At 31.8% G+C, this 27,749-nt stretch overlaps 3 protein-coding genes across 4 annotated transcripts; 1 reads left to right on the top strand and 2 right to left on the bottom strand.

Annotated features, from left to right (window-relative positions):
* Window positions 1–207: 207 nt before the first annotated feature.
* Window positions 208–2,905, bottom strand: LOC102609171 (two-component response regulator ORR9-like). 2 transcript variants are annotated; one of them, XM_006472733.4, is made up of 5 exons: window positions 2,384–2,893; window positions 2,150–2,256; window positions 1,099–1,176; window positions 904–971; window positions 208–680 (listed from the first exon to the last, which is right to left on the bottom strand). In XM_006472733.4, the coding sequence occupies exons 1-5, from the start codon at window positions 2,604–2,606 to the stop codon at window positions 431–433; spliced, it is 726 nt and encodes a 241-aa protein (XP_006472796.2). In that variant the 5' UTR covers window positions 2,607–2,893; the 3' UTR covers window positions 208–430. The 2 variants fall into 2 exon arrangements, with proteins under 2 accessions (XP_006472796.2, XP_024952150.2); XM_025096382.2 differs by lacking the exon at window positions 1,099–1,176 and having other exon boundaries at window positions 2,384–2,905.
* An 8,706-nt stretch (window positions 2,906–11,611) lies between these two features.
* LOC102608887 (delta-aminolevulinic acid dehydratase, chloroplastic) lies at window positions 11,612–15,750 on the top strand. The gene is made up of 13 exons (XM_006472731.4): window positions 11,612–11,779; window positions 11,896–12,211; window positions 12,457–12,568; window positions 12,675–12,748; window positions 13,033–13,101; window positions 13,176–13,259; window positions 13,385–13,454; window positions 13,717–13,772; window positions 14,252–14,373; window positions 14,765–14,836; window positions 14,932–15,013; window positions 15,101–15,178; window positions 15,416–15,750. Exons 2-13 carry the CDS (start codon window positions 11,912–11,914, stop codon window positions 15,581–15,583), a joined length of 1,287 nt encoding a protein of 428 aa, XP_006472794.2. The 5' UTR covers window positions 11,612–11,779; window positions 11,896–11,911; the 3' UTR covers window positions 15,584–15,750.
* A 450-nt stretch (window positions 15,751–16,200) lies between these two features.
* On the bottom strand, window positions 16,201–20,945 carry LOC102608592 (IAA-amino acid hydrolase ILR1-like 6). Its single transcript, XM_006472730.4, has 5 exons — window positions 20,374–20,945; window positions 19,522–19,647; window positions 17,210–17,524; window positions 16,978–17,106; window positions 16,201–16,888 (listed from the first exon to the last, which is right to left on the bottom strand). Exons 1-5 carry the CDS (start codon window positions 20,875–20,877, stop codon window positions 16,502–16,504), a joined length of 1,461 nt encoding a protein of 486 aa, XP_006472793.2. The 5' UTR covers window positions 20,878–20,945; the 3' UTR covers window positions 16,201–16,501.
* Window positions 20,946–27,749: the final 6,804 nt, after the last annotated feature.

Genomic DNA, 27,749 nt, shown 5'->3' with positions numbered 1-27,749 from the left:
GGAAATATTATTATCCCGATGATATCGCCGCCAACCTACTTAATTCATTGTTGATGACTCTGTGCCGAAACGAATAATTTGGATTCGAAGTATGAAATTGTCTGATTGGGACCACGGGCCCCAGTATTGTTTCAAAATTGGTTCATCATATAAAGAGCCTAACAATCATTTTTAATCAGGAAATGTGTTATGTAGCAGCCATTGCCATAACCAGAAAACACTCTTAAGCAGATGTTTGCAGTGCTGTACAATAAACACAGCTTCCATAAAAAAGTCTGTCAACTTACATTAGCATCAATACAACACAGCTGAACGCAAGCCATGTATTTAGGAAATTTAAAATGGCACTCTTTCTAAACTTATACCACATTCTTCCATTAAACCCTAAAATTTAAAAATAATAATAATAATAATAATAATAAAAGGAGAATTACACGACAGCTACTTCTTTCATTTTAGGCCTCCTCTCTGGAGCCTCAGCCGACAATGCCTTCCTCTTGCTAAAAGCACTATTGGTGCTGCTTTTATAGTTGCTAGTCTCATTCTTGTTATCGTTGTCGCTGTCTTCATTGTTGCCGCATGATCGGTTCGGTGATTTCAACAGACGGGGCTGAAGCTTCTCCAAATCTGATAACCGAACTGGCTTCAACAGAAACTCTTCAGCTCCTTCTTCCAAGCACCTGTAAAAATAAACAAGATAATGTCATAACCACCTCACTAAATATATGAATCTAGAAGATAAATTCTCAAGTGCCGACTACAAAATGTGCTTTTAAGAATCTACGTATTAGAAGTGTGTGTGAACATGCAGACTTGAGAATGACTGTACGATACATCAATTTGGTGTCTTCTCGGAAAAGTAATGGGAAAAATGTAAAAGTAGAAAGAAGTTAATTTTCTTACATGGTGACTCTTGAAGGTACATTTTCGGAAGACATGACCACGACCGGTACGTCTTTCCAGGAGGATACCTGCATTAATTTGTGATCAGCAAGACTCTGACTTTGACAATACGTAAATTTTCAGTAGTTGATAATGTGAAGAACTACATTCTCTCAAGTTCGGGAAATTAACAAGTAGAGGCTAGTGTTTTTTGACCTTGAGTCGTTTAAGCAAATCATAGCCGGTCATCCCAGGCATGCAGTAGTCAGTCATGATCAAGTTGACTCTCGATTCCTGCGCCCACTTATACATCTCAAAATAAGATTTTCAATTTAACTAAAATAAATCACTAAACATCAAATTTAGGCAATCGCAAGCTATATCATTAATATTATCAGAAGAGGAGACCCCATTCAATGTGTGTAACCCATTGGTTCTCCCAGCCAATTAATAATTCTCTCTCGTTGATTAACATGGCATTGTACATATTTCTTGTTTTTCGGCCAATTTACTTGGAAAACAAAAGGGAAGAGAACTCGAAGGGTTTGAGCTGATTTTATGACTGCGTAGATGCTTTGAATCGTCATGTTCCAAGAAGACGCATAGAATAATTAATTAAAATTATACGTAATTACTAGCCGTATATAATATAATATAATATAATATAATATAATAATTAGTAGAGGTTTAATATATACCATGGTTAATTAACTTATAACTGAGTCCTTTTCATGGTTTTGTAATCTCTCCATGCACAGTCTATAATGACGATTCTAGTCATATGTTTAAGTTTCTTCAATCATGGAAAAATGGGTCCTTAATTGACTCTCGTAATATATCCTTGCCTATCACATTAATTTTCACCGGCATCCCGTTGATTATGGGTTGGTAGGAGCCTTTTCTATATCTTTTCCTGTTGGTTTATTATTATATTAAAGAAAAAAAAAATTACTAAAAGCTTGCATTTTAATAAACTTTGATACATCTACTTAACATGAACACTCAGTCCCCATTAAGCTAAACATACCGGCTTCAAGTTGATATAAAAACTAAAATAATCCATCTTATTAATTTACAAATAGAACAATTTTGTGTGAGCTTGATTCTCTATAATTTCTTCCTGAAAGATTTTTTTTTCTTTTAAATATATGCAAAACGGCTATAAATAAATAAATATCCATGAAAAATGGAGTTTATTTTCAAGAAGCATGTCATCAACTTTAAATGAAAGTATGTGTTGTGTGGGGATAAAATAAAAGAATCCTACCTCTTTCTCTGTTGAAAGGGTTGAAGGAGAAGCATTAGAATTGTTTTCAAGGTTATCAATTAGACCCAAATATTCCAAAGCTTTATCGCCGGAATCCACACAAGTCACTGCAACAACAGCAAGAAGCAACCAAAAATGTAAAACGAAAATGCTTATGACAAAATTCCCATATTCAAAACAAAACTAAATTATCAAAGACGTTTTTTTGTTCTTTTGTAATTGCATATTTCGTACCTTGGTAAGAAGAGACTCTAAGTAGATTCTCCAAAATCTTCCTGTCAATGAGACTATCATCAACGGCCAAGACATGAAAAGTTTCTTGTTGCTGTTGTTGCGGTTGCTTTTCTTGTTGTGGGATGTCTTCAAGTTGCCCTTCTCGTTCTTGTTGTGGGATGTTTTCAAGTAGCTGTTGTTTCTCTTGCTGTGGGATGCATTCAACTTCTGATTTCAACTCCATTTCAATTAAGCAGCAAATTCAATATATGTATCGCTCTTCTGTTTCTCACCAACTGATCTTCAGCTAGGCTTATATAAATTTCTTGCACACACTCTATAACCCTTTCTTTAAAAAAAATATACAAATATATTTACATTGAAAAGAGAAAATATATCAAAGAGAAAAGAAAGAGGCGTGCTTAGTGGGATATGAAGAGAGTGTGTGTGTGTGTGTGTGTTATGTGGGTGGCTTATTATTCCGTAGGTTTATTTCTATTCCTATTGTTATGAGTGAGGTAGGTGAGACTGAAAGAAATAGAATTTAAAGCAAACAGTTTTCTTGCAACAAATAGCGAAAAAGAAAATCGTTTTTATGTTATCTGTGTGTGTGTTTTTAATTTTTCTGATGCCAAATCTTTCACTAGATTCTCCATAACGTGTGTTGGTACAACCACTCATATTTTTTTCTCTCTTTCTTTATTGGATTTTGCTTTGTTTGATTGCTAACGAAAATTCGCAGATCTTTTGTTCCCATTTGTCTCATCATTGTGTAAGAAATTGAATTTTGAGTGTGAAGATTCGATAGGAGACTTTGAAAAAGGCACTTGACTATTTAATCTACTATTATTATTTTGATTTTTTTTGCTTTTTACTAATTATCCCATGCTGATGTACTTTTCCAGTTTCTTTAATTATTTAGTTATTTTTTAATTTGTCTACCACATTCGCTTCACATACTAAATCTTAATTGAAGGTAAAAGTGAATGCAATCGTTCGTTTTAACTTGTATTGGTAAAATATATGCAAATAAGATCTTTAATTTTATTATGTTATCAGATAAACCTATTATAATTAAAGGATAGATATGGGTCATTTCGAGTCAATTCTAAATATTAATGAGGCTTTTTTTTTTTTTGATAAAATATAATCCGACCAGAATTGGCTTAATTAATTCCATTTTTTGGGTTTCTTTATTAGTTTTAAACAATCACTTGTGTTTGTATTTTCTGATTTTTTTTGTTTTTAATTTTTTTATATTGGCTGATTGCTTTTTTAAAATTTTTGAAACCAGAACGAATCTCTTTTTTTTTTTTTTTTCTTGAGGACAACGATTTTTTCCCCACATGTAATCATCAGTATTAGATGTTAGTAAAAACAAGTGAATTAATGGATTTTGAATTCTTGAGAGATTATAAATTTAGGAGAATTTAAAAAAAAAAATTGTCAATTGCCTCATGTTATGTCCAAAAAAAAAAAGCCACATCTTTAGAGTATCTAAGACTTGTCGTTAGTCGCCCATATAGGCAAGTCATGACTCATAGCAAAATATCACTTACGAATAAATTGAGAATGAAATAAATGATCGAAACATGAAATAAATTGCGGTTGTATTTAGCATTATAATGATGGATATAGAGAAATCGTACTATTTAGTTTGGCTTTTTGATCATCTTTCTTTATTTTATATGCGGAGAATTCGATTTCAAGAGATCTTATTAATTGAGTTAAAATGCGCTCACAAATTAAGTTGTAATTACACGTTATAATAAGATTAGGTAGCATAATTTGGTTTATTTTCACCAGTAACTTAAATTATGAGATAATCAGAATGTTACTTGTGCCAAGTAATAATTTTAATCACCGTTAAATATTGTTAATTAGTTCAAAAATGTGATCCAACAAAATATAATTTTAAAAAAATCATTTGAAAGACATAATTTTGACAATATGTAAACCCTAATAACAAAAGTCTAACACCAACATTATAAAATACAAATAGAAAAAAAAAAAAAAGAAATGACGAGTCAATTCTGATAGTAAAACAAAGAAGACTAGGAACAATAAAAATACCGGGATCTCTAAGTTACAATCATTATAATTTACATCTCTCATGTGAACTATATAAAATTATGAGACTCATAATTTATGTAGTTCTTATAAAAAGTATAAATTACAATAATTATAATTTAATATTTGCCTAAAAATACCCTTGTTTTTGGGTAAACAAGCGCGCAGAAAGCCAACATAATAATCAAAATTTTGAGCACTGAAAGTGAAAAGGCTAACGAAGGTGTGGGGACCACAACGAAATTTTCTCATGCATAGGATGTCTAAAGGCCCCGGAATGGAATCAAATCATCAGTCTCTTGTAATAATTCCGAAGGGGACATGAAATAAATAAAGGGGCAAAACAATAGGGACCCACTCCGCAAATTTGAAAATCTTTGCGGGTCCACTTCTAAATATAAATCTTCCGCGGGGGGTCCACTTACCCTTAACTGCTCTAAATCAACAAAATTTCGAATCTGTCCCCATCGACGGGGGGGGGGTGTCAATCGAAAAGTGGGAAAAGTTTTTTTTTTTTTTTAATCTGTGCGAGCTGTTGTTGTGTTCAGATTTTGTTTCAAAATTTTCACACTCGAGTCTGAGGACGGGGCCCAGTGGATGTCTGCCACGTGTTGATCACTCCGCTGTGGAGTTGTTGTCATACGCCTGACAATGAAGCAGTGGATATTTTCAACTTGTGGTACACATGTACAGTCTGATGAAGCGTGACCCACATCGCTTTCATCTGCCCTCATGCTATTGCTTTCTTTGGTTACACTTTTTGATTCTTTATTTCAATATTACGATGTTTAGTTTGTTTATATTAATATGATAAATAATGTGTTATTGTTTTATTAATTTAATTAACAAAGAATTACTAAGCCTTGTTAATTTTAATTTTAATAGTAAAAATTTATTAGTGATGCTTCAGTAAAAATATAAACTAAGTATTCTAACTAAATAAATATAGCATATATTTTTTTTTATTAAAAAAAGACTTTTTTCAAAAATAAAAAATAAACTCGTCACGAAATTAAGCTCATTCAACTTAAATCTGGCGGCTAAATAGAGTATTGGTAATGGTAACAAGGACAAGTCTGGTGATTATTGGGCTATAAATCTTGAAAGATCTCTTAATTATTGAAATAATCGAAGGAAGAAAGGTTAAAAGAAGCAAACAACAAATTTATCGATTGCTTCACGTAAAAGATTGGTTGTTATACAACCAAGATTCAACAAAATTTTTTGAAAAGTCTTTCGGTAATAGCGTTAAATTCAAGTCTTGACAGATCTTTTTCATGTGAAAGATGAATTCAATAAAGATCAGAAAAAAAATTAAATTAAATTAATTAGCGAATGAAATTTTCTTTTACAAAAAATACGCAAATAATTCAATAAATCTTGGTAAATTCTTTTGTCAAAATAATTGAAAGAAATCGTGTACAGAATAACCTTCTATGGAATTACTGCTAGATCTAAAAACCTTCTAACACTAAAATGAGAGGGAAAAAAAATCTTTGACAAAATTTTAGAGTGTATTTTTTTCCAATTAAAAAAAAAAAAAGAAAACCTTAAAAGAAGAAAGAAATGATCTCAATCTCAAATCTTTCCATGCTCAATCAATCTTTTATAAAATAAAATCTTTCTTTTTTTTCCCAAAAGGAAAGCATGTTTGTTGTAGGCCACCTCTTTCGCTTATCCCTCTCGAGAAAAATCCATGACCGTTTTTAGTTATTTTTTTGACTTAGAGAAGTAATATGGACCCCTTCTTTAAAAATCAATTATAATTATAGTAAATAAAACTTATCTTATGATATTTTAATTTGGCCGGTCTTGTTATAACTATACATGTATATATACATTTACAATAAATGATAATGATTTTATTAAAATAAAGTGCGTGCAATTGAATATATTCACGATTACTTGTTCTCTTGAAACTATGTAATTTCATCTCATCTATAATTTTTAAGAGGATAAATAATCGTTTAGTCCCTTTATTTTAATTTAAGCGCATGTTTAGTTTTCATATTTTAAAAAATTATTTCAGAACACTACTGTAACTAAACATATTATAACCTTTCCAACAATATTGTTAGAGGGATTAGTTAATTTGTTAGTAACTGAATATTCATTAACTTGTTTATTGTTTTTTATAAATAAACTATTTAATGCCAATAATATTATTATAAAGATATTACCGTAAAAAAAGAAAGAAAAACAGAGGTAAGAGTATAATCTACTTAATAGGAGAAGTATTTAAAAATATTTTTTTAAATGTAGAGACTAAATAAATGTTTAAGTCACAATATAAGAATTAAATTAGTAATTATCGTTTTTAAGATAATCTTGTCCATGATAAGCCTGACAAAATGTATTAAATTTGCTGTGCCTAAAGCGATCTTAACAATGTCGTACAAAATCAACTGGGATTTTAATGAGATCTAAATAATGGGCCCACAATCGTAAATAATAATAATGGGTCCACTAAATTTGAAGGCTCGACTTTGGTTTTACACGTTGAATGAAGAAATTTCGCAAAGAGTTGGCCCGCGGATTTTGTAACTTTTAGCTTGGACTCCAAGCAAAGTCTTTGGTTTCTTGGTCAAAATAATGGAAAGCTTGCAAATCTTCTATTTAATTGATTCGTATGCGTCACGACTAACGATATTTTGCCACTCATAAAAACTATTACACGGTGTTAAGATAGAAAATCGATAGGTTAGGTCTGACATCATCACAATCTTCATCCTTTTTCCATTCTTTTACTGTTGTTTCACAATTACGATCCAGTGAATTTATTAGTTAATATTTTATCTAATTATAATCGGACTCCTTCACTGAAAAAGACCAAACATCAAGGTAAAATAAATAATGAATTTACAATAAAAGAAACGTAATTTTTCAAGCGGCGAAAATATCAATCACCCGTATTTTTAATGTACTTTTATAAAAGAGATTAAAGAGCAATAAAATAATTTTCTCATCCTCCAAATTATTCACATTACTTCTCATGATTAAGCGAAGAGAATTATCATAAATCAACTGTGTGGTACAAGTTTTCAGATTAAAAATGTATAATTCCTCTAAATACTGTCCAGTTGAAGAGGTTAAGAATTCATTTTTTTTTTTCAAGTTTAATTTGGAGTAGAATCCATGACAACTGAAAATTACATTGATATTTGGGTATGCGTACATGAAAATTAAATACCCTCTCATCATCATCATGAGCGTTGCTTACAAAGTAGCGACACATGGCTTTTAATTGATGTGTAACGTTACCTCGCTTTACACAAAATAATAAAAAATAAAAAAAAATCATGGAAGAAATTTGGAAAAAGAAAAAGAAATGCTTTTTAAGGCTTTAACCTAAAAACAAAACAAAACCCGAATATTTAATTAATTAAACAGCAGAAAGGAAATGACGTGCTGCATGAGCCGCTTAGACATCAAATATCAAATCAACGCATGTCTTTCTTCTGCAAATTAGTACTTTATATTTTAGGTGTGCACATGATCATTCAAAGATTTTATTGTTGGCACGTTACAAATCGATGGACAATTAATGTCATTCAGGAATATGTTTTGTTGGCTTGTTTACGAGGATGGCAATTGATTAAATTTTATGTAGTCATTACTATGCATGCATGAAGAAAAAAAAATTAATAAAATATTTATGGGTTAATTTATGTATATCCATCAAGTCTGAGAATGTCAATCAATAAGAAAAGAAAGAAGAAGAGAACGATCGATCATAATTAGGTAGACAAATAAATTTTAAAGAACTTGTTTGTAAAGCTTTTGGTAATTAGGACGACATTTGAATTAAACAAGTGGAAGTGAATGTCTCATAAGAGTAATTCTCCTAACACTTATCCATCAATCAATTATGTAATAATCATAATTTCGAAAATATTATGATTAATAATAGAAAGCATTTTAAGCGTTCCTTTGATCTTGGAAAATAACTTTGCTTATTCTGAATAAATACAGGAGTAAAAAGGTAATTATTTAATTATAAGTTTTAACCGCCATTTAATACATTCTATTAAAGGAAAAAAAAATAAATTAACATATAAGGGACTAGGCTATTTAACTTTACTTGGTCACAGATTTTGATTCACGTAATCCTTGGTTATTTAACTTAAACTTTTAATGACTAAACTTACATGCACTCAATTATTACTATTATTTATCAATGGAGATCGCTCGAAAAGAAATTACTTAATGGTCAAAAGACTATCTTTGAGTGGGACCACGATATTATGAATTTATAATGCCCCACTTCACACGGAATGTAATAAGTAAAATGGATTTATACACCAACAAAGTGTTGGCTCCACTAGTAATGGAGTCCCCTTAAGTGATTTGACTGGGTTTGTTTCCCAGTTTAAGTCGCAGGGAAGTCGCCTTTGTTGAGAGAACCTCTCTCGGTTCGAGCGAGGACTTCTACTCTGGATTGTGTTACGAGCTTAAAGGTGCCTCCCACAGTTGGGGCCCTCCCCCAAGATACCTCGTGGTCAAACAAAAAAAAATAAAAAATAGTGAAATGCAAAAGAGATTTTGAGGCAAAAAACAGAAAGAAAGAAAAAAATAATGCATGGTATCCCAAATACACAACTTTAATTGAAATTTAAGATCTTTCACCCTCACTCTCTCTGAATATCTCAATCTGAATGCTTCTTTTCATTAAGTCACCCCCCATGAACATGATTGTCACGAGCATAAAAATTTTCACGCGTGATAGAAGAAAAAAAAAAATGAGAGTTCCACGAGTCGAACAAAATCTTTTCTTTTATATCGTAAGGTCCCCACAAAGATCGTCGAATCAAAGTCACATGAACTTAAAGACCTTGCGTTTTCGCATATTTAGTAAGCAATTATAATGTGAAGCAACTGTACACATACACACATATAAATACGCGCGCGCGCCCACACACACACACACACACACACATATATATATATATATATATATATATATATATATATATGTATGTATTGGCATGAGAAAATAATATTTCAAGTGGGTTTATATAAACTATATTACTTTCGAAAATAAAAATAAAAAATAAAAATCAAGGGTTATTTGTTTTTTATCTGCCTGAATTTTAATTATTTTTAGATATTTAAAATTTTTACTTTGTTTATTTTTTGTAAGTTGTGTCTGACTGCAAAATATTTAGTTTTGGTATGAATAGAAAAAGTTAAATATTCTTACTTTCATCTCAACGACAAAACATCTGAATAGAACTTCAATGTTCTCTCTCATTAATATCTCTAGTAAGTACATGTATTTTCAACTATATAAATTATTCTTTTATTATTTTTTATTTATCCATTTTATTTGTTCTTTATGTATTTAACTATAAACTTGTTTTTAATTGTGAATGAGAATCTTAAATATTATTTAATACAGTAATTTTCATCCAAATGATTAGAATTCTTAGTTGGTTTATTCAATTAACAAGAAAAAATATCATATAATATTAAAAAAATACATTTGTTAGATATATATATATTTTATTTTTCATGCTTTGTTAAGGTGCACATTATCAAATTCTTTTAACTAATCAAATAATTTATTTATAACTTGTCATATATTTAACAAATAAATATGAATATTGTTAATATTTGTGGGGTTATATATGTCAAGATATCATATTGCAGATGTTTTCTTCTAAAAATCAAACAACTTAACATCTACATTCAGATATTGTAAAAAGAAAAATAAATGTGTTATTTGGATATATGCATTCAAACTTATTCAAACTTTAGTCAAATTCAAACCCACTTAAATTTCAAATAGAAAAAATAAACATTACCTAAATTCCTCCCACATAAATACTAAGATTACCTCGTGTATTACCTCAAAAAACTTTATTAACTAAATTAACAAGCACATAAAAATTTCACTGAAAGTAGTTGTGAAAAAAAATTGTATCTTAAATGATGTATTATGACCGAATAACTATCATTTATTAATTATTATTTTTAAGACTGGTATTTTTATCATCATAAATCTACTTATACATACAATTAAAAATCTATTGAAAATTATATAGGGGCATAGCTTAGATTTCTATCCGACTCATAATTAAGGGACGTATCTATCCTCAACTCACAAATAATTTATAATTAGGAGTATTTATAGCTACATAATAACAGAGACCGGAACCCACTTTCTCAACTTTTATTGAGAGGGTGGATTATCACTAGGCTCTATCATTTGTATTGATTTATTTTTAAACTTTATCATTTCATTATGGTAAACATTAATGCTTGATATCAATATATCATTTGTATTGATTTATTTTTAAACTTTATCATTTCACTATGGTAAATATTAGTGCTTGATATCGTATAATTTGGGAAACTTGTATGTGCGTAGCATGACATTTTGAATTTAATTAAGTGCTCGTAACATCTTAACAAATGGCTTTATCGTGGATTTGTTAATATCACAGCTATAAGCAACACTCATGCAAAACGCTGTAAAATTGGCCCCTTGGGTCACTTCACAATGGGTTACGCAAGTAAGCCCAAATTAAATATTCAATAGAGTGGAGCTTTTAACACCCCTCTAAAATTCTTTTAACACCACTTTTGAATTTTTTTTTCCCTTAATTTCACCATTTAGTTTATAAAACAGTAGTTATATATTAGAATCAACCATCTTACCATAAAAATTTTACTTTAAAAAGAATATTTCTTTCTAACATTTTATTTATAAAATGCACAAAAATCTTAAATTATTTTTTTCCTGTTATTTAGTTTCTATCTTCAAAATCTTAAATTCTTGTAAGTTTCATAAAAATAAATATTTTTGTAATTGAAATTTAATATATGTGTGTCTGTGTGTGTATTAAAAGAATGAAATTTGTTTGCCTTAGTTATTTAAGTAATTTCAATTGAAGAGAGATTTTATAAAATCTTAAGGGGTTGGTGTAAAAGGCCTACTCTATTTAATAAAATTGAGATTCTTCAATCCATTTCACTTTTTGAGTACACACCTTCTCAAATCCCGAACAGTGAATCCACACTTTCTCAAGTCCTTTACCCATGAAAGGGCTTTTGTTTGTGTTAGTCCTCCTTGGGCCTGAAATGGCCCTAAAGAATCTGTCGAAGCCCAATAAAGAGAAGTGGCGGCTAAGAAAGCGAGTATATAAAGAATTACTACTCACGAGAGTAGGGACAAAAAACTCGACCTAATCCAACGACAAACTCGATTGTCAGAAAAAGAGAGAGGTAGGTAAGAGCGGGAGATCCTCTGTCTACGTCAACGGCTTCATATCTCGTCCTATTGGCCACTCTACTGTCTAAATCGCAACCGGATAGATAAGCTTCTACTCTCTTAAAACTTCAAAGGTAGGATTTTCCTGTCCATTTTCCTGCGTGTTCTCAGCAACCAAACAGATTTTTATTTACATCTTCGTCATTTTTTTTTTCAAATTTGGCACGAATCTGATCGTGAATTCATACAGAGTTGAAAGTGAATTAATGGCTTCGTCGGTATTTCACGCGCCTTGTGGCGCTCCTTCGATCAAGCAATTGGAATGTCAGAAGTACGTCGGATTAAGACCATCGGTGACGTTAAGGTTCAATTGCGTCAAAACGAAAACCGTAATGGCACGTCGTTTGGTTGTTACAGCAAGCAAATCGCACGATGGAGCGTCGAAGAAGCTTGGAATCAGTGACGCTGAGTGTGAGGCGGCTGTTGTGGCGGGAAATATTCCAGAAGCGCCTCCCGTGCCACCAAAGCCTGCCGCGCCAGCTGGAACTCCTGTAGTTCCTTCTCTTGTGAGTGAGCCTCTATTCTCTATTCTATCTCGTAATCGTGTAATTAATTATGCGTTTAATTTGTCAAGTGAGTTCTTCAATTGTCATGACATCGCTAAGCTTCAAATTTTTTTTTTTTTTGGGTCAATGATAAAGTTGATAAAGTATGCACGATTTAGTATACTTAATTTTGGTTCGCTTATGTTAAATTACCATGCATTGCTTTTGTGTAAGCTTCTGTAACTAATAATGTTGTTTTATGTCAGCCACTTAGTCGGCGGCCTCGCCGTAATAGGAAGTCCCCCGCAATGAGAGCATCCTTCCAGGAAACAAATCTTTCACCGGCAAATTTTGTATATCCACTTTTTATTCATGAAGGTTGCTTCTGTCATGAATATTTCTTCTGTAGCTATAAATTCAAATTGTGAGCAGCAGCACACGCACGTGAGTTGTTAATAGGATAAATCAACTGAAAATTTTGCAGGAGAGGAGGACACGCCTATTGGGGCCATGCCCGGTTGTTATAGACTTGGTTGGAGACATGGACTTGTTCAAGAGGTGATTCAGCTGTCACTATTCTGCCTATCGTTTTCAACAAAGAGAATTTGGATTTACATTCACTGCCTAAGGCAGTAATGATTAAGCACTCTACTGTCTTTAAAATTTATATGTTGTTTCTTTGCTAGACGAGGAACTTTTAGAGTTTACGTTTCCCGTTGCTTGCAAAAAATTGTTTAGCAGACTGTATAGGAGCATCTTTTCTGTTTTACTCTTGCAATGTTCATGTGCAGAATGCTAATAGAATTGCTTAATTGCATTTGACAAAGCATTGTTTGCTGCAGGTGGCGAAAGCACGGGATGTTGGTGTGAATAGTGTTGTGCTCTTCCCCAAAGTTCCAGATGCTTTGAAGGTTTATATTCTCTTTCTACATTTCTCTTCTTTAAACCAGGGCTTCTATAATATAATTGGTATTTTGCATTTCAGTCTCCCACAGGAGATGAAGCATACAATGATAATGGTCTGGTGCCTCGTACAATATGGCTGCTCAAGGATAGATACCCTGATCTTGTAAGTCAAAATTATTTACTTGTAAGTCAAAATCATTTATGCTTCTGGAAGTAGTTATGTTTCTGATTAGGATTCTCTATGTATGGAATTGTGGCAATTTTTTTTACTAATATTTCTTTCTTTAGGTAATTTACACTGATGTTGCTTTAGATCCATATTCCTCTGATGGGCATGATGGTATTGTCAGAGAAGACGGTAAGTCTGTATCCTTATTGTTGCTACTATGTTTGAAAATAGAAATGCGGAAGCAGCGGAAGTATCTCCTTTGAAATGTTTTTCTTTTCAACTCTTTATTGGGCTAAAGAAATGAGCTTTAAGCATGTGCATGTGCACACACGTGTGTGGGAAAGAGAACCTTTGCCCATGTTTCTCGGCTACTTTTATTGGTCAAATTATGAAGTTTTCATGATTGCAGACACACAGTAACTCATTGCCGTATTTCTGCAATGTACTGCAGGAGTCATTATGAATGATGAAACAGTGCATCAATTATGTAAACAAGCTGTGTCCCAGGTAATTTCTGTTGATTTTCCACCATTAAAATTTATGGCATCTCTATTTAGTTTCTAAAAATATCTGTGATCTCCGGAGGCTTCAGAAGAGTTATTGCCTTTTTAAGTGTTGATGCAGTCATTTGTTCAGACCATATTGTTGTACAGTCTGATTTTCCACCATTAAAATTTATGGCATCTCTATTTAGTTTCTAAAAACATCTGTGATCTCCGGAGGCTTCAGAAGAGTTATTGCCTTTTTAAGTGTTGATGCAGTCATTTGTTCAGACCATATTGAGGAATACTTCACACAACTTAATGTTTGTTGTTATTTACATGTAGTGAAAAGGTGTTTTGATTGGTTCTAGTTGGCTATTTCTCTTCTCACCAGCTGCCCAATATTAACCTTGTAGGATGTTTCTAGTATTCACTGCCATATTTTTGTTTCTGACTTACCTGACTAGTTCTTGACTGTATTGGCGTCGTTACTTCTATAAATAGGCCCGTGCTGGAGCAGATGTTGTGAGTCCCAGCGATATGATGGATGGTCGTGTAGGAGCAATTCGAGCAGCTCTTGATGCTGAAGGTTTTCAGCATGTTTCTATCATGTCCTATACAGCCAAGTAATTTTACCATATGATTTTTCTTTTACCTCATAATGTTCTGCTTCCTGTTACATATTGCAATGTTAATGGATATTTCCTTTTCAGTGGACCACATGCACAGACTCTGATTGTATGTTGTTCATAATTTCTCATTGTGTCATGGTCACTTGATTGTATGTTGTAATTGTAGCACATAGCACCTGATTTGGTGTAGAGAGCATAATTTGGTTGAGTCTGTCATTAATCAGAAGTGCATTTATAACAATATTGTTTCATTGGGTACACGAACTGCACTCTGTGTTCGTCTGTTTTTTATGGTTATATTTGGCCATCTTGGTGCAATACAAATACAAGTATGCAATCTTTTGTCACTAATCTAATGCGCCAATTTCTATTGTCATGCAAACAGATATGCAAGTTCATTTTATGGTCCATTTCGGGAAGCACTAGATTCAAATCCACGTTTTGGAGATAAAAAGACGTATGTGATTAGAGTTATTGAATTATATGGTAAATTTGTTATTCGGCATTTCTGGCGCTTACTTTTGCATATTATTTTGGCTTCATAACCAAAAGTTATCAGATGAATCCAGCAAATTACAGAGAGGCTCTAGTTGAAGCCCAAGCAGACGAATCAGAAGGAGCTGACATCCTTTTGGTTAGTATTGCTGTTTTTGTTTCTGATTGAATTATTTTCATGTCTGAACCTCCTTTCATGCTGAAGTTTTCTGTCCTTGGTTCACAGGTGAAACCGGGTCTTCCTTATTTGGATGTCATTAGGCTTCTCAGGGATAAATATCCTCTGCCGATTGCTGCATATCAGGTGCTCTTTTATCTGGCCTGAGCTTACTTGGTTTCAGTATTGTTTTATCTTAGAATTTATCCATACCATCTTTATGTTGAGAACTGGCATACCGTTGGATAAAAATGACAGTTATTGGAGTATTTTCTGGACAACAATCCAACGTTACTTTTTCCAGCTGCTAACTGAACAAAAATATATTGTTTTACTTCAATTTCCTCCCACCTCTCTCTGACTTTGCTATCTTCACGGTACCAGGTATCTGGTGAATACTCAATGATCAAGGCTGGTGGTGCTCTCAAAATGATTGATGAGCAGAGGGTGATGATGGAGTCCTTGATGTGCCTTCGACGGGCTGGTGCTGATATCATCCTCACATATTTTGCTCTACAAGCTGCTAGATGTTTATGTGGTGAGAAGAGGTGAGAACTGTCAGAGTAATAAGGCGTTGTTAGTTTTGATAAAGCTCTAGAAGCCCTATCCTTTTTAGTACTTAACACTGAAAAATGAATTTGAAATTTTGAAGGAAATTTTCAAAATTTATTTGCAGTGTGCTCGCTGAATAGATGAAATAAATAATGTGCTTAAATTTATGTTTGCGTCAAGGCAGAATTTCTATTTTTCTTCCTTAGACAGGAGTTGATGAATATGATGAAATATCATGTTTCCTAGACATTAAATGTACGAGTTTCCCGTGTGCATGTGAGAGAGGAGAGATTAAACCGAGATGCCATTCAACTATCTGCAATGGGCAAATGAAAGTGATACAGGTAGTAATGTCGAAACAAAATTGTATCAAGCAAGATGAATTTGGAGTCTGGCCATCATTCTGTTAAGTTTAGTAGCTAGATTAGGCATTCTCACAAATAAGATTCTTAAGTTGTAGTTGCTTCAGTCATTTCGGGTGGTCTATGTTTTACCAAATTGAAAATCTCATCGCTGCCTTCTGTCTACAGAACCAGTTCTTTTCTAGTATTTACAATAAAATAGTGAGAGCACACCCTCTGCCTTGATTTTGTGTTCAGGACTTTTTCTCCAGAATCTTATGGACAGAATAATTCCCCTTAATATAATTAAATAAAAGCAAGCTACAAACATGTAGAACATTTAGTAGGTTTACAACTTAAAACTAATGGTACCAGTAGAGGATCCTCTACTTCATCATTTACACTCTTGCCCCTTGCATGTCCTCCCCTAAACCCCGAGTACACCAAAAAACTAGGGTCTTTAACCTGTCTGCGGTAGATTATGCCCTTTAACTGCCAAGTGCACCAAAAATAAGGGAGCACAAGTTAGTATAATTCTTGCTCTTTGATTAAATACTTCCTGCTCTATTGGCTTAAGCTACAGCCAATTGTTCCAGCCTTGTCCATACTCATTTAGAAATCTTTCTGCAATAGTTGCATGAACTGCAGCACCTACAGGTAGAACATCTTCATCTATCATAAAATAGGGTGAATGTCCTGTATGTATTGAACCCAAGGTCTCGTTTTTTATTCCGATGTAGTAGAAGGCTGCAGGAACCACCTCTGAGTAAAAAGAGAAGTCCTCTGCCCCCATCATTGGTGGAACCACCCTATAATTCATAGGACCTAACAAATCAATGGCCACTTTCTTCACATGCTCATACATGTCTTCATCATTCACGGTGGGGGGATAGACTGTATTACCCTTGTCGAAGAAATCCACTGTTGCCGAGCACCTAAAAACCCTAGCCTGCTCGACAATAACCTGTTTCAGATTGTCCTAGTTGTGTTAGCTCATATTGTTCAAGGTATTGCGAATGGGTTCATTTAAAAAAAAAGAAAGAAAAAAAGAACCTCCTCTATTCTTTGTAGTAGTTGGTAGAAACTAGTGTTAGAGAAAGCTCTTAAGGTACCACCAATGACCACAGCATCGGGTATCATGTCGAGATGATCTCCGCCGTTGAAATAGGTCACAGACACAACCTGTATGTTGAGACATTAACAATAGCAGTTAAGAATGTCAATGAAGTCCAAAAGAGGGATTGAGAGCAAAATGGGTTGTAATTATCCACAAAGAAAGACTCACCTGAGAGTCCAAAGGATTTGCTTCTCTTGAGACAAGGCCTTGTAAGCTAATCACAGCTGCTGAGGCTGCCAAAACAGGGTCAACTGAGCGGTGTGGGTTCGCGGCACCACCCTTTTTTCCGCTAATTACAGCATGGAAAAAGCCACAGCCGGCTAGCAAAGGACCTGGCCTGGAACCAATGACACCGGTAGGATGCTCGTGGGACACGTGAACGGCGAATATTGCCTCGACATCTTCTAGAGCCCCATCAGCCATCATCCTTTTTGCACCATTGCCAGCTTCCTCCGCTGGCTGGAATATCAAGATTACAGTTCCCTGTCATAACAAAGTGTTAACTTGTTAAAAAATAAGTCTTTTATTTTGATTGGCACTTGAAAAAGTTTTTGAGTTCTCTTTTCATTAGATTCTTGAAGTTGGATGTCTGTTTTCATCTCATTTTATAACTGGTTAAAAGGTATATGTAACAAGATTCTAAGTTGCTTAAGAAAAGCTTAAGCTGATTAAACTTTATTTTCTCATTGGGCAAGTTATAGATTTCCAACTCACTGAAGAGCGATTGATCCATACACAAAACGATATCTTATGATAAAAGAACTTAAACAAAGCCGGGGCATTTACGGAAAGGAGGGAGAGAGAAGTGATGCAATCAATGAAAAGAACTTCAAATTTTCTATAGAATTAAAATAATATATGTTTGAAATAATAACGGTTAGGTAGACCAAGCATGCGTGCAACTATATTTTAAAATAAATCCAGATAAGCATATTTATTTTTAAATAGAAACCCAAAAAAAGGTTAATGCTACAGCAGCTAACTTAAACAAATACGTGGCAGAATATAAAAAAAAAATTAAAAAAAAAAAAGAAACACTATACATCTGAACCTAACAAATTTTCATTAAAGAAACCTGTTTTAATTTGATGAAGAAAATTTCCAACCTGTTAGCTAGCTCCCTATCCAATTTTTAATCATAGCCATTAAATAAAAATAAACTAATAAATCTGCTCAAGTAAGATCATTAGACCACAGCACCTCTACCTAAGTTCCCCCAAGTGTTTATTGCCTTTTCTATTTAAAGTATTATCCTGGCTCCACTTTTTTTTTTTTTTTAATCAGTTTTACTTTCTGAATTGAAGACGTTATCAAACATGCATTCATCTTTATTTCAAAAAATGAATCTAGCATAAGTTAATGCATGCTAGTCCACAAGACAGACCATGTGTGAGCAGTGTGGCTGCTGGTTCATTCATGTTGATAAGGAGAAGGCCATTTTGTGGGATACATTAAGCTAATATCAAAGATTTGTTAAAAAATAATACAAAGCGTAACAGCATATATTGAAAGTGCCTTGCAAAGCCAAAGCAAAGTAGATTGTAGTTTTACAAGCACATGCACAGAAAGCCCATGACCCATCAGACGCCTAACATTTTTAATGTCACACACAAATCAACAATGTATCTTTTAAGCCTATCCCTGTAATTTTTTTTTTAAATAGTTAATGTGACACCCCATTGAAACAAAATAACATGGTTGACTTCTGTACCAAAAGGAAATGAACAGACAAAAATTGCAAAAGCAAAAGCAAAAGCAAAGAACATCTTTGCCTCTTATACAAGTGATTAAGTTCAAGGAAGAGATAACATGATAGCACGTTAGCAGTTATACCACCTTACATTATCCATGACTATTGGGTTTAAAAGTATGAGTGTTCCAAATTCTCGTGTTTCTTTTTTTTCAAAGTCTTGTTCAAAGTAAATAAAAGGACGGTGGACTGATATGCGCAAAAAAGGGTTGAAAAATATTAGGTTTTTAACTTTTTTTTAAAAAAAAAAATTAACACCCCCCATCATCAATGCGATTATAGCTTTGCCCATTAGGGAAGGCAATTGACAAAGACAAGACGTGTCGGTAGCAAACCAAAAGACCTGTTATGTGAAGGCCACATGCGGCTAAAAATGAAAATTAATTATGAGGCCCATTATTATTTCCCCCACGGACATTTTGAGAAGCAATTTCTGCCCATACAAATTACAGTTCTTGAACAAAAAGCAAAGCCACCGTCCTACACACACACACATTATTCTTCTTCAATTGCCTATAACAGTTACGTTAATGCCACCACCCTAGTTTCATTTCATAAAGTGCAATAATTCATCTCCAAATTGGACATCCATGCAGAGAGAAAACCAATGTGCAAAAAGCTTCTGAAGTACTAAACAAAAATGATGTTAAAAAAAAAAAAACCATCAATTCAAACAAAGAAGGGCATTTATCTTCTTCTTTTTTTAATAATTTTTTTTTTCTTTTCAAACCTTTAAAAGATGTTCGCGGCTCTTCAAGATCTTGGCCGCACCGATGAGCATGGCAACGTGCGCATCGTGTCCACAGGCATGCATTTTGCCAGCCACTTTGCTTTTGTATTCCCACTCGACGGCTTCCTGTTACATCATTCCCACATTCAACACAATCAGTGGCATGCCAACTAATATTTGTATATTTGTTCATAAGAAGCTTAAAATCAAGGAATATTCTGCTGAGACAATTCTGACTTCAGGTGCTTTTTTTTGCCCCTCTGTCTTGATTCACATGATTTTTAAGTACAAGTATAAGTACATTTTGAGATCTGATCTACTCTGACGGATAAATTATGGATATCCATAAGATAACGTAAATGAATACAAACAATTAGTAAAACGACAAGTTTTATGAAAATAAGAGGTTGTTGTTTCAGTAACAAAAAAGGATCAAAAAACATTATGAATAATTTTATTTATAAATAAATGAAAAGTTTTTATTTTTATTTTTGTTAATTCGGGGAAGTAGTTGAAAATACAAATTCACAATAAATGGAACTAAAATAACAGGAAGCAGATACAAAATAATAATAATGAAAATAACATGACGTGAATTAAGGTTTTGGGAAAAAAAAAAAAAAAGAGAAGAAGGAGAAGAGAAATTATTTCAACAATTTCTCAAAAATTAAAAATATTCACATTTCCAAATTTGAGGCGTTCCCAAATCAATTTCCACCCACCAGTATATCCAATTACATGCATGCATGATGCAAGCTCATACATATATGTATATGACACATGCATGAATATACTAATATGTTCTTCGGGAACTAAACATAAAACTAATTATTTTTTTTTTTAAAAAAAAACCTGAATCGGAAGTGCATCCATGTCAGCTCTGAGGGCAACAAACGGCGGTCCGCCTGTCCCGACCCATGCCCGGATACCTGTTTTGGCCAACGGGTATTTGTATCCAATCTCCATCCGATCCAACTCGGCCCTCAAGAGCCTGCTGGTTTCAAATTCTTGAAAAGCAAGCTCCGGATTCTGATGAATCGTTCTCCTCACACTCCTCAGCCAATCCACCGTCTCCGGCCGCCGCGCCAGCTCCATCACCTCCTTCGAGCACGCCCTGCTCCACACTCCGCAGCTCGAAAACGGCTTCCGTGACGTCGACGATCGGTTCTTGACGCTGCCGCCGTCGGGTTTCCAAGCCGGCGTTGTTGCTGCTATTGTTGATGAGCCCAACGAGTTTATGTCAAAGAAAGCGTAGTCGTTGTTCGCCGGCGTTAAGGATTCAACTTGCAGGAGAATAATAATAATTAAATTGAAGCTCAAGATTTTAAACGCCACAGAGAGTTTTTGAAGCTTCATGTTTGCAGAGAAAGTGATGAGAGTGAAAAAAAACAAATGGAGAAGGAACACACCCAGAGAGAGAGAGAAATAATAAGATTTAAGAAGATGGGGGAATTTTGAGCACGTGGTGATAAAGGGAGTAGGCGGAAATAGTCACGTGGACGAATATGTATGAAGGAGGACTAATCAAAAGCGAAAAAGAAGTTGTCCTTGTAGTAGTAGTAGTAGTAGTAGTTCAGCAGGGCGTCGAATCGCATCAGTTAGTGTGGGGCCCACCACTTTCAGTAGCCGTTTTTAATAAGACAGATTGACACTCTGATTTTGTTTAATTCATTTCTTTTTATTTCTTTCTTTTTTATTATATTAATTAAACAAAATCAATAAAGATAACTGGCATTATTATTATTATTATTTCTTTTAACGAATTACGTGGACCGAGGTGATAAGAAGGCAAGAGAGGAGGGAAATTTATATAATGTTTTTTTATATATTATATGTGTAATTAAATTTAATATAATTATTATTTATATAATAATTTTTAAAATAAATATATATATATATATATATTATAATATTATTTACATAGGATAAAAGTTTGTTTAGTCCCTATATTATGAGTTTAGTGTCCATTTAGTTCTTATATTTTTAAAAACACCTCAAAACATCCCTGCTACTAAATATTGACACTCATGCTATTATTTTTTATTATTTTTAACTTATTTTTATAATATTACACTTTTACAATAATATTTCTTTTTTGGATATTAATAAAAAATTAAATTATCAAATTAAACTCAAAAATAAAATAAAAACAAAAAAGGTATATATTAATTTTTGTGGAAGCTCACGTATGTCTAAAAAATTAATATCGTAAAAAATTACATTATTAATTTTTTAAAAAAAATTACATTATTAATTTTTTAAAAAAAATTACATTATTAATTTTTAAAAAAAAATTACATTATTAATTTTTAAAAAAAAATTACATTATTAATTTTTTTTAAAAAATTAATATTTTAACTCAAGAGTGTGTTCCACAAAAATTAATATATATATTTTATTTTATTTTATTGTTTGGTGTTAAACTGGTAATTTATTTTTTTCTTTTTAATAATGTCTAAAAAATTATTATAATCGGGCAATATTATAAAAATAAGTTAAAAAGAACAAAAGATAATGGTAAAAGTGTAAATAATTTAATGGTAGGGATGATTTGAGATATTTTTAAAAATATAAAGACTAAACGGACACTGATTTCAAAATATATGGACTAAACAAGTTTTTACCCTATTTACATATTATATAAATAACATAATATTCTAAATTTTTTTCGAGACAAAGCCATAGTTAATAATTGATGTGATGACGATCATAGAGCACTGAGAATTTGAAGCGTGCAAGATTAAGCAATCAGCTTTTATCGTCTGTGTGTATATAAAAGGTTGGCAATTGTGGTTTTTTTTTTTTTTTTTTTGTTGGAGAGAAAGGAAATCAAGAGATTGCATGCATTAACTTATATATATTTCTATAAATTAATATTATTTTTAATGTAGAGACAGAATCGTGATTGTCGGATTTAGACTTATGCAATTCGCTTTTATTAAATATATTATTTAGAGGATTATTTCAACATGGTTGGGATGTGTCACAGTTAAGGTCTAGCTCAGGAAATTTTTTATTATTAAAAAAATTTGAATCCACAACAAACATCCGACCCTCAAATTCTAACCTTAATAATAAGGTAAGAAATTGCTCACCAGTAAGTTAAAGTTGATTGGACATATTAATTGTTTTTATAAATTTTTTTAATGACATTTTCAGACCATGAAGGCGCATATGCTTTTTTTTTTTTTTTTGTACATGTTTTATGGATCTAACTTTGTCTTAAAAAAATGAGGATTTCACCCATTTTAGAAAATGAAGTGGATGACATCATTAATTGCGATTGTTTTGGATTAAGAGAAAGCAAAGGGAAAACTAATTCCATGCAGAAAATGAAAAAAAAAGAAATGATAGAGAAACAATTAACAAATTTCTACAACAAAATGTGAATTATGTGATGTGAGATTTGAACGACCAGTGGACCAGTATGTTTGGAAGTGCAGGGCCAGAGCCACGGGGACCTCACAATCGAAATGCAACTCAGTTTCTAAAAATATAAAATTTCTTTAATTAAAAAAAAATAGAAATTTTCTTTTTGTAACTATTGAAAGCTCTTCTACGATTTTGTAAATAATCACTTAACCTTCCCAAAATTCTAAAATTAGATGCAGATTTCTTCTGAAAATTCATAAAATTTTGTTCATTTTTTTTTTTTTTTTGCATGACAGCTAACTTGATCACCTTCTTTTTCTTCAATTTTTCCAGCTTTGGATAAAACTTTATCCATCAACGATATTACTTTTCAACAATTCAATGCCAGAGATTTATGGCCGCATAAACTGCGTCAGAATAAAAATGTACAAATTCTGCAACTTTCTTTTCAGTATTTTCGCCGTGTTGTTCTGGGCATTTTGACAAATTGACTCACGTTTTTCAAACTTTAATTTTCCATCGGAATCGTGACCTTCAATGCTTTTGACTCGCATCCCACTTTGAATGGGAACGAGAAAAGTACATCGCAGCCCAATAAATAGTTGAATTAATCCTAATTTTGGTCTTTTATTCCCAATTTAATGATCAGTCATACACTTTTCTCTCCCTCTTTTTTTTTTTATTTTTTTGGTATTGTTAGGTCCTAAAAGTGGGTCTAAATTTACTGCTGAACTAACCTTTTAAAAATATAAATTTGATAGTTATTCGATGGTAATATAAAACTAATTAAATATTAACTATATATTCCTATCTACACATATGTAGGCAGAAGATTATGAAGAGTTGAGCATATATCAATTCAGATATTAGATCCAAACTACTAATAACTAAATCCTAACTTGAGCCTAATTATTGTAGCATTCATCTATTAAATACTGTAATATTAGTTTTATCAATTATAAAACTTGTTATCTATTAGATTCAATAACATAAATAGTTGGAACTCAATTATTGAGGTTCCTAACATTATTATTCTTTTCTATGCTGCGTGACAATCATTTCATTCTTTTATAGTCTAGCTGCAATACAATATTAAAGCTCTATTTGATATAACTTTTCAAATAGAGTTTATTCAAATAGAGATTTTACTAATACAATATTTATTAGTCGAGCTTTTACTAAAAAAAAATTAGTTGCTTGATTGTCAGTTAAAACTTTTATTAAATATTATAGAATTAATTTAACAAAAAAGTTTTGAAAGTTACATTATGAAAGAGATGAAATAAGAATACGAAATAAATAATAGGCATTTTAGAAAATCTCTTCGATCTCTACTCCTAAATTTGAGCTTTCGTAGAGACAAAATAGCTTATTAATTTCTTAAAAACTTTATTGAAAATAAAATCAAACAATAACAAAAATTTTGAAAATAGTTTTTGTAATTAAATAAGTATTTATATCCATTAGATAAGCGATATTACCATGTTTGAATTAAATAAACATTTACATTTTACAATGTATAAATTGTTTTAGCCATTTAGCGCAGATGTCTGCATTTAAAAGAAAAAAATTATATGGACTATGAAATGTGAAAGGCCAAAAATCGTCAACTTTGAGATTTATTAAATTATGATACATATTGAAATAAAATAATTTATTATATGGACTATTAATTTATGGCTGTATTAACAAGACTAGAAACAAATCTTATGAACAATATATAGTACAAAATTTTAATAATAAAATATTAACGGCCAAATGAGTTCGCCTGTTTTTAGCATAAATGATTTTTTTTAATTATGTGGGGGCATGCATGGTCATAATACAGCAGAAATATTGTTAGACATGTTCAGTTTGGATATTTTTAGTTTTTAGATGAATGAGAACAAAAAAATAGTAAGTGGGCAACAAAAATTTGCAGACTCCAAAAAATTTAAAAACGAAACAAAACAAAGGCCACCGCTACCATTATTTTATGCATGTGAAGCGTTTTTCTTTATTTATTTATTTATTTGTCTTCAAAGGACAAGTTTAAATGGGCATCTTAAACAAAATAAATGTTTTTTGAATTGTTTATTTGAGAAGCAGAGTTATTTTTCTTAAATTTATTTATTATTATTTTTTTTTTGGCAATGCCAAAGCAAAACTGTGTGCTGTATGGAAATATTCTTTGTTATTTACTTCAACTTTCTTGCATTATGTTTAGAAGATGCCAAGATTTTGGCTTTGGATTATACCTTTGTTATGGATTGTTTGTTGAGTCAAGCCAGAGGACTGTCTATTTTTGTCATCTATTCCTTTAAATGGTTATATAATTTATCAAGAAATGAGATCCCATGTTTGCTTAAATTAAAGACGTGTGATAATCACTTTATATATAGGTTAGGCTGTTTAGCCATTATTGGAAGTTAAGCCTAAAGCTTAAGTAATTACCCAAAAAACTCAAAAATGGGATAACCCAAAAGCTTAAGTTATCAGTGTTTATTTCTACAAGTAGTAGCAAAAGCAGAAAAATCATGAGAAAGTTACTTGACTTCACGTTTTTATAATATTGTTGTTAGATTTAAACAAATCACGAAAAGCTATAATTTTTCCTAATTAAGCTAATGCACTGGTATGGTGAAACAAACTCATTCCAACTTTATTCCTTTTTTATTTAATCTCAATTATTTTAAGAGAAAAATTTATTAAAAAGAAGCCCAAAGATGCATTACATCTCATCCTTTCAAAAAGATATCATGGTGAATGATTATATCATCATCAAGAATTAAAAACTAATCAAGTAGTAGCAACTTTTTTTTGTCAAATAGTTTGATATTATCCACTTGGAGGATGTTGTCAAAATGGTGGAACTTTACGTCTCATATCAAATCATGTTTGTTATCTCTTGTCGTGCAATTGATAAACTTCTAGGTCAAGATTTGTGATTTATTTCAATCTTACCATTTAGATCATTTAATTTATAATTATTGTTTTTGGATCAAACAGTAATTCCATCTAGTAAACACATAAGTAACAGCATGGTATTAGCTCAAACAGCAGTAGAAAAATAAAAAAATGAAACATATTTTATTTATTGATATTAAATTACCCTATATAATATTAGTTCTCTCCACTTAATTAATAAGTATCATGACCGCCATTAATCTCTTGATCAGATTTATTCAACTCCTTTACTTCATAATTTTAAAGTGAATGATTCGAGTTTTTCTTAATAGTTATGGAACTTTAAGAAAAATGGTTCGAAGTCTTCTTAATAACCGTGAGGTTTATTATTAAGCTATACTTCAATGAGCTTCAGTTGCATTGGACTTTGATATATTAAGTTGATTGTACATTTAAGAGGTCTTTGATTTTGAATTGTAGATGGTATAAAAATAAAAAAAAAATGAATACAATGAACTCTCATCTATTTTAATTAAAATCTACTATTTCCCATGAAAAATTAACTCCCGTACTAAGAAATTAAAACACTTTTGCATAATCGAATGAGTAATTATCTACCACACATGCGTGCTATCATCATCTTTTAACTGTTCACAAAGAAAATGTAGCAAGCAACCCCAAAGCAATTATTGATGTGTTTGAGTCTCATTATTTGTGGATAAACATAGGTTTTAATGTCAATTCAATTTTGAGTTTTCCGCTACCTCAAGTCATGTTATATGAATTCAGCTTCTTTAAATTTGGCTTATCAACTTTTTTCTGATTGATTTGAGTCCATTTCTTTGCCGTCAATTTGTAGCTTAATTAAAGCAATTAATTGGGGTTGTTATAACTAATAATAGCGTCCGTTAAGGCGTCAACCTTATTATGATAATTTCATCGACCGTTATAAATGCAAGAAGAGTCGAGCTACGTACAGATCCATTTGGTAGTACATACTATTAATTTTTTTTTTATAGAAAATTTACAAAAAAAAAAAAAAAAACTTGGTCAATCCGTAAAAAAATATCGTAACTTAAAATTTTCTCACTTTTTGTAGTAAGAAATAAAGTATTTGGGACGAAAACATCCTTGAATATGATGACATGCTAACTGTGGTGGTATACATGAGCGATCGATTATGTAGTGGATGCTTGCCATCATTCTTGGGGTATTATCGTCCAAAACGATTATTTGAAGAAAATGAAGCCGCATACGATATTCTTATTAGTGTTTAGTTTTATCTTTTAAGGTTCCGTGTACCTTTAGAGAGCATCATTTTGAAAAACCAACATGAATCACTCGATTGATTTTATGCCTTGTACAGCAACATTATAATAAAGTAACATACGTTTAATTTGTAACCAACACAATGGCCCCAATAGATATTGAAGTTTACAATAATGAATTTTGTCAATAACTTTCATATTCACCATATAATTTCCAACAAATTCGAAAAAGTAATAGAGAATAGAGATTGCTTTTGAGGACCAGCGTTACCGAAAAAGACAAATAGTTTGCCGAGATGAATGTGAAATGAAGAATCAAAGGAGCAATTGATAGTGAGTTTTCGACTCGACTTAGAATAGCCAAATAACAATAACGACAAGTTGATGAAGAAGGTCATTATCAAAGATTATAAACCACTTGAAAAAGAAAAAAAAAGAAAAAGAGCAGTGAATTGTGTGATATTTAGCGTTTGAAACCAAGACTTTTAAATACTAGTACCAATACGATAAAGTCGGCATATGATATGATAGATACATCACCTAGGTTTGTAAGAAAAACATTTAAGTATTATTATTATTATTATTATTTTATATACATATAGACACACACACACAATTTAATAAGGAGATTCTTTATTCTAAAAGTTAAAATGTACTAAAATATAAACAGACGTGCATTTTATTATATATATGTGTGTACTG

This window comes from Citrus sinensis, chromosome 5, assembly GCF_022201045.2.
Source record: "Citrus sinensis cultivar Valencia sweet orange chromosome 5, DVS_A1.0, whole genome shotgun sequence".
Lineage (NCBI taxonomy): Eukaryota > Viridiplantae > Streptophyta > Magnoliopsida > Sapindales > Rutaceae > Citrus > Citrus sinensis.
The sequence above is the reverse complement of the archived record's forward strand: the minus strand, read 5'-3'. Positions and strand labels throughout refer to the sequence as shown.

Bases quoted from the DNA above. Each gene is read 5' to 3' on its own strand.
- LOC102608592 (XM_006472730.4), bottom strand. From the start codon at position 20,877: ATGAAGCTTCAAAAACTCTCTGTGGCGTTTAAAATCTTGAGCTTCAAT. The intron at 17,107-17,209 runs GTGAGTCTTTCT...CTCAACATACAG, and splicing joins CAAATCCTTTGGACTCTCAG to GTTGTGTCTGTGACCTATTT. The intron at 16,889-16,977 runs GTTCTTTTTTTC...AATCTGAAACAG, and splicing joins TACTACAAAGAATAGAGGAG to GTTATTGTCGAGCAGGCTAG.
- LOC102609171 (XM_006472733.4), bottom strand. From the start codon at position 2,606: ATGGAGTTGAAATCAGAAGTTGAATGCATCCCACAGCAAGAGAAACAA. The intron at 1,177-2,149 runs GTAGGATTCTTT...AAGTGGGCGCAG, and splicing joins CCCTTTCAACAGAGAAAGAG to GAATCGAGAGTCAACTTGAT. The intron at 681-903 runs GTAAGAAAATTA...TTATTTTTACAG, and splicing joins GTACCTTCAAGAGTCACCAT to GTGCTTGGAAGAAGGAGCTG.
- LOC102608887 (XM_006472731.4), top strand. From the start codon at position 11,912: ATGGCTTCGTCGGTATTTCACGCGCCTTGTGGCGCTCCTTCGATCAAG. The intron at 12,212-12,456 runs GTGAGTGAGCCT...GTTTTATGTCAG, and splicing joins CTCCTGTAGTTCCTTCTCTT to CCACTTAGTCGGCGGCCTCG. The intron at 13,102-13,175 runs GTTTATATTCTC...TTTGCATTTCAG, and splicing joins AAGTTCCAGATGCTTTGAAG to TCTCCCACAGGAGATGAAGC.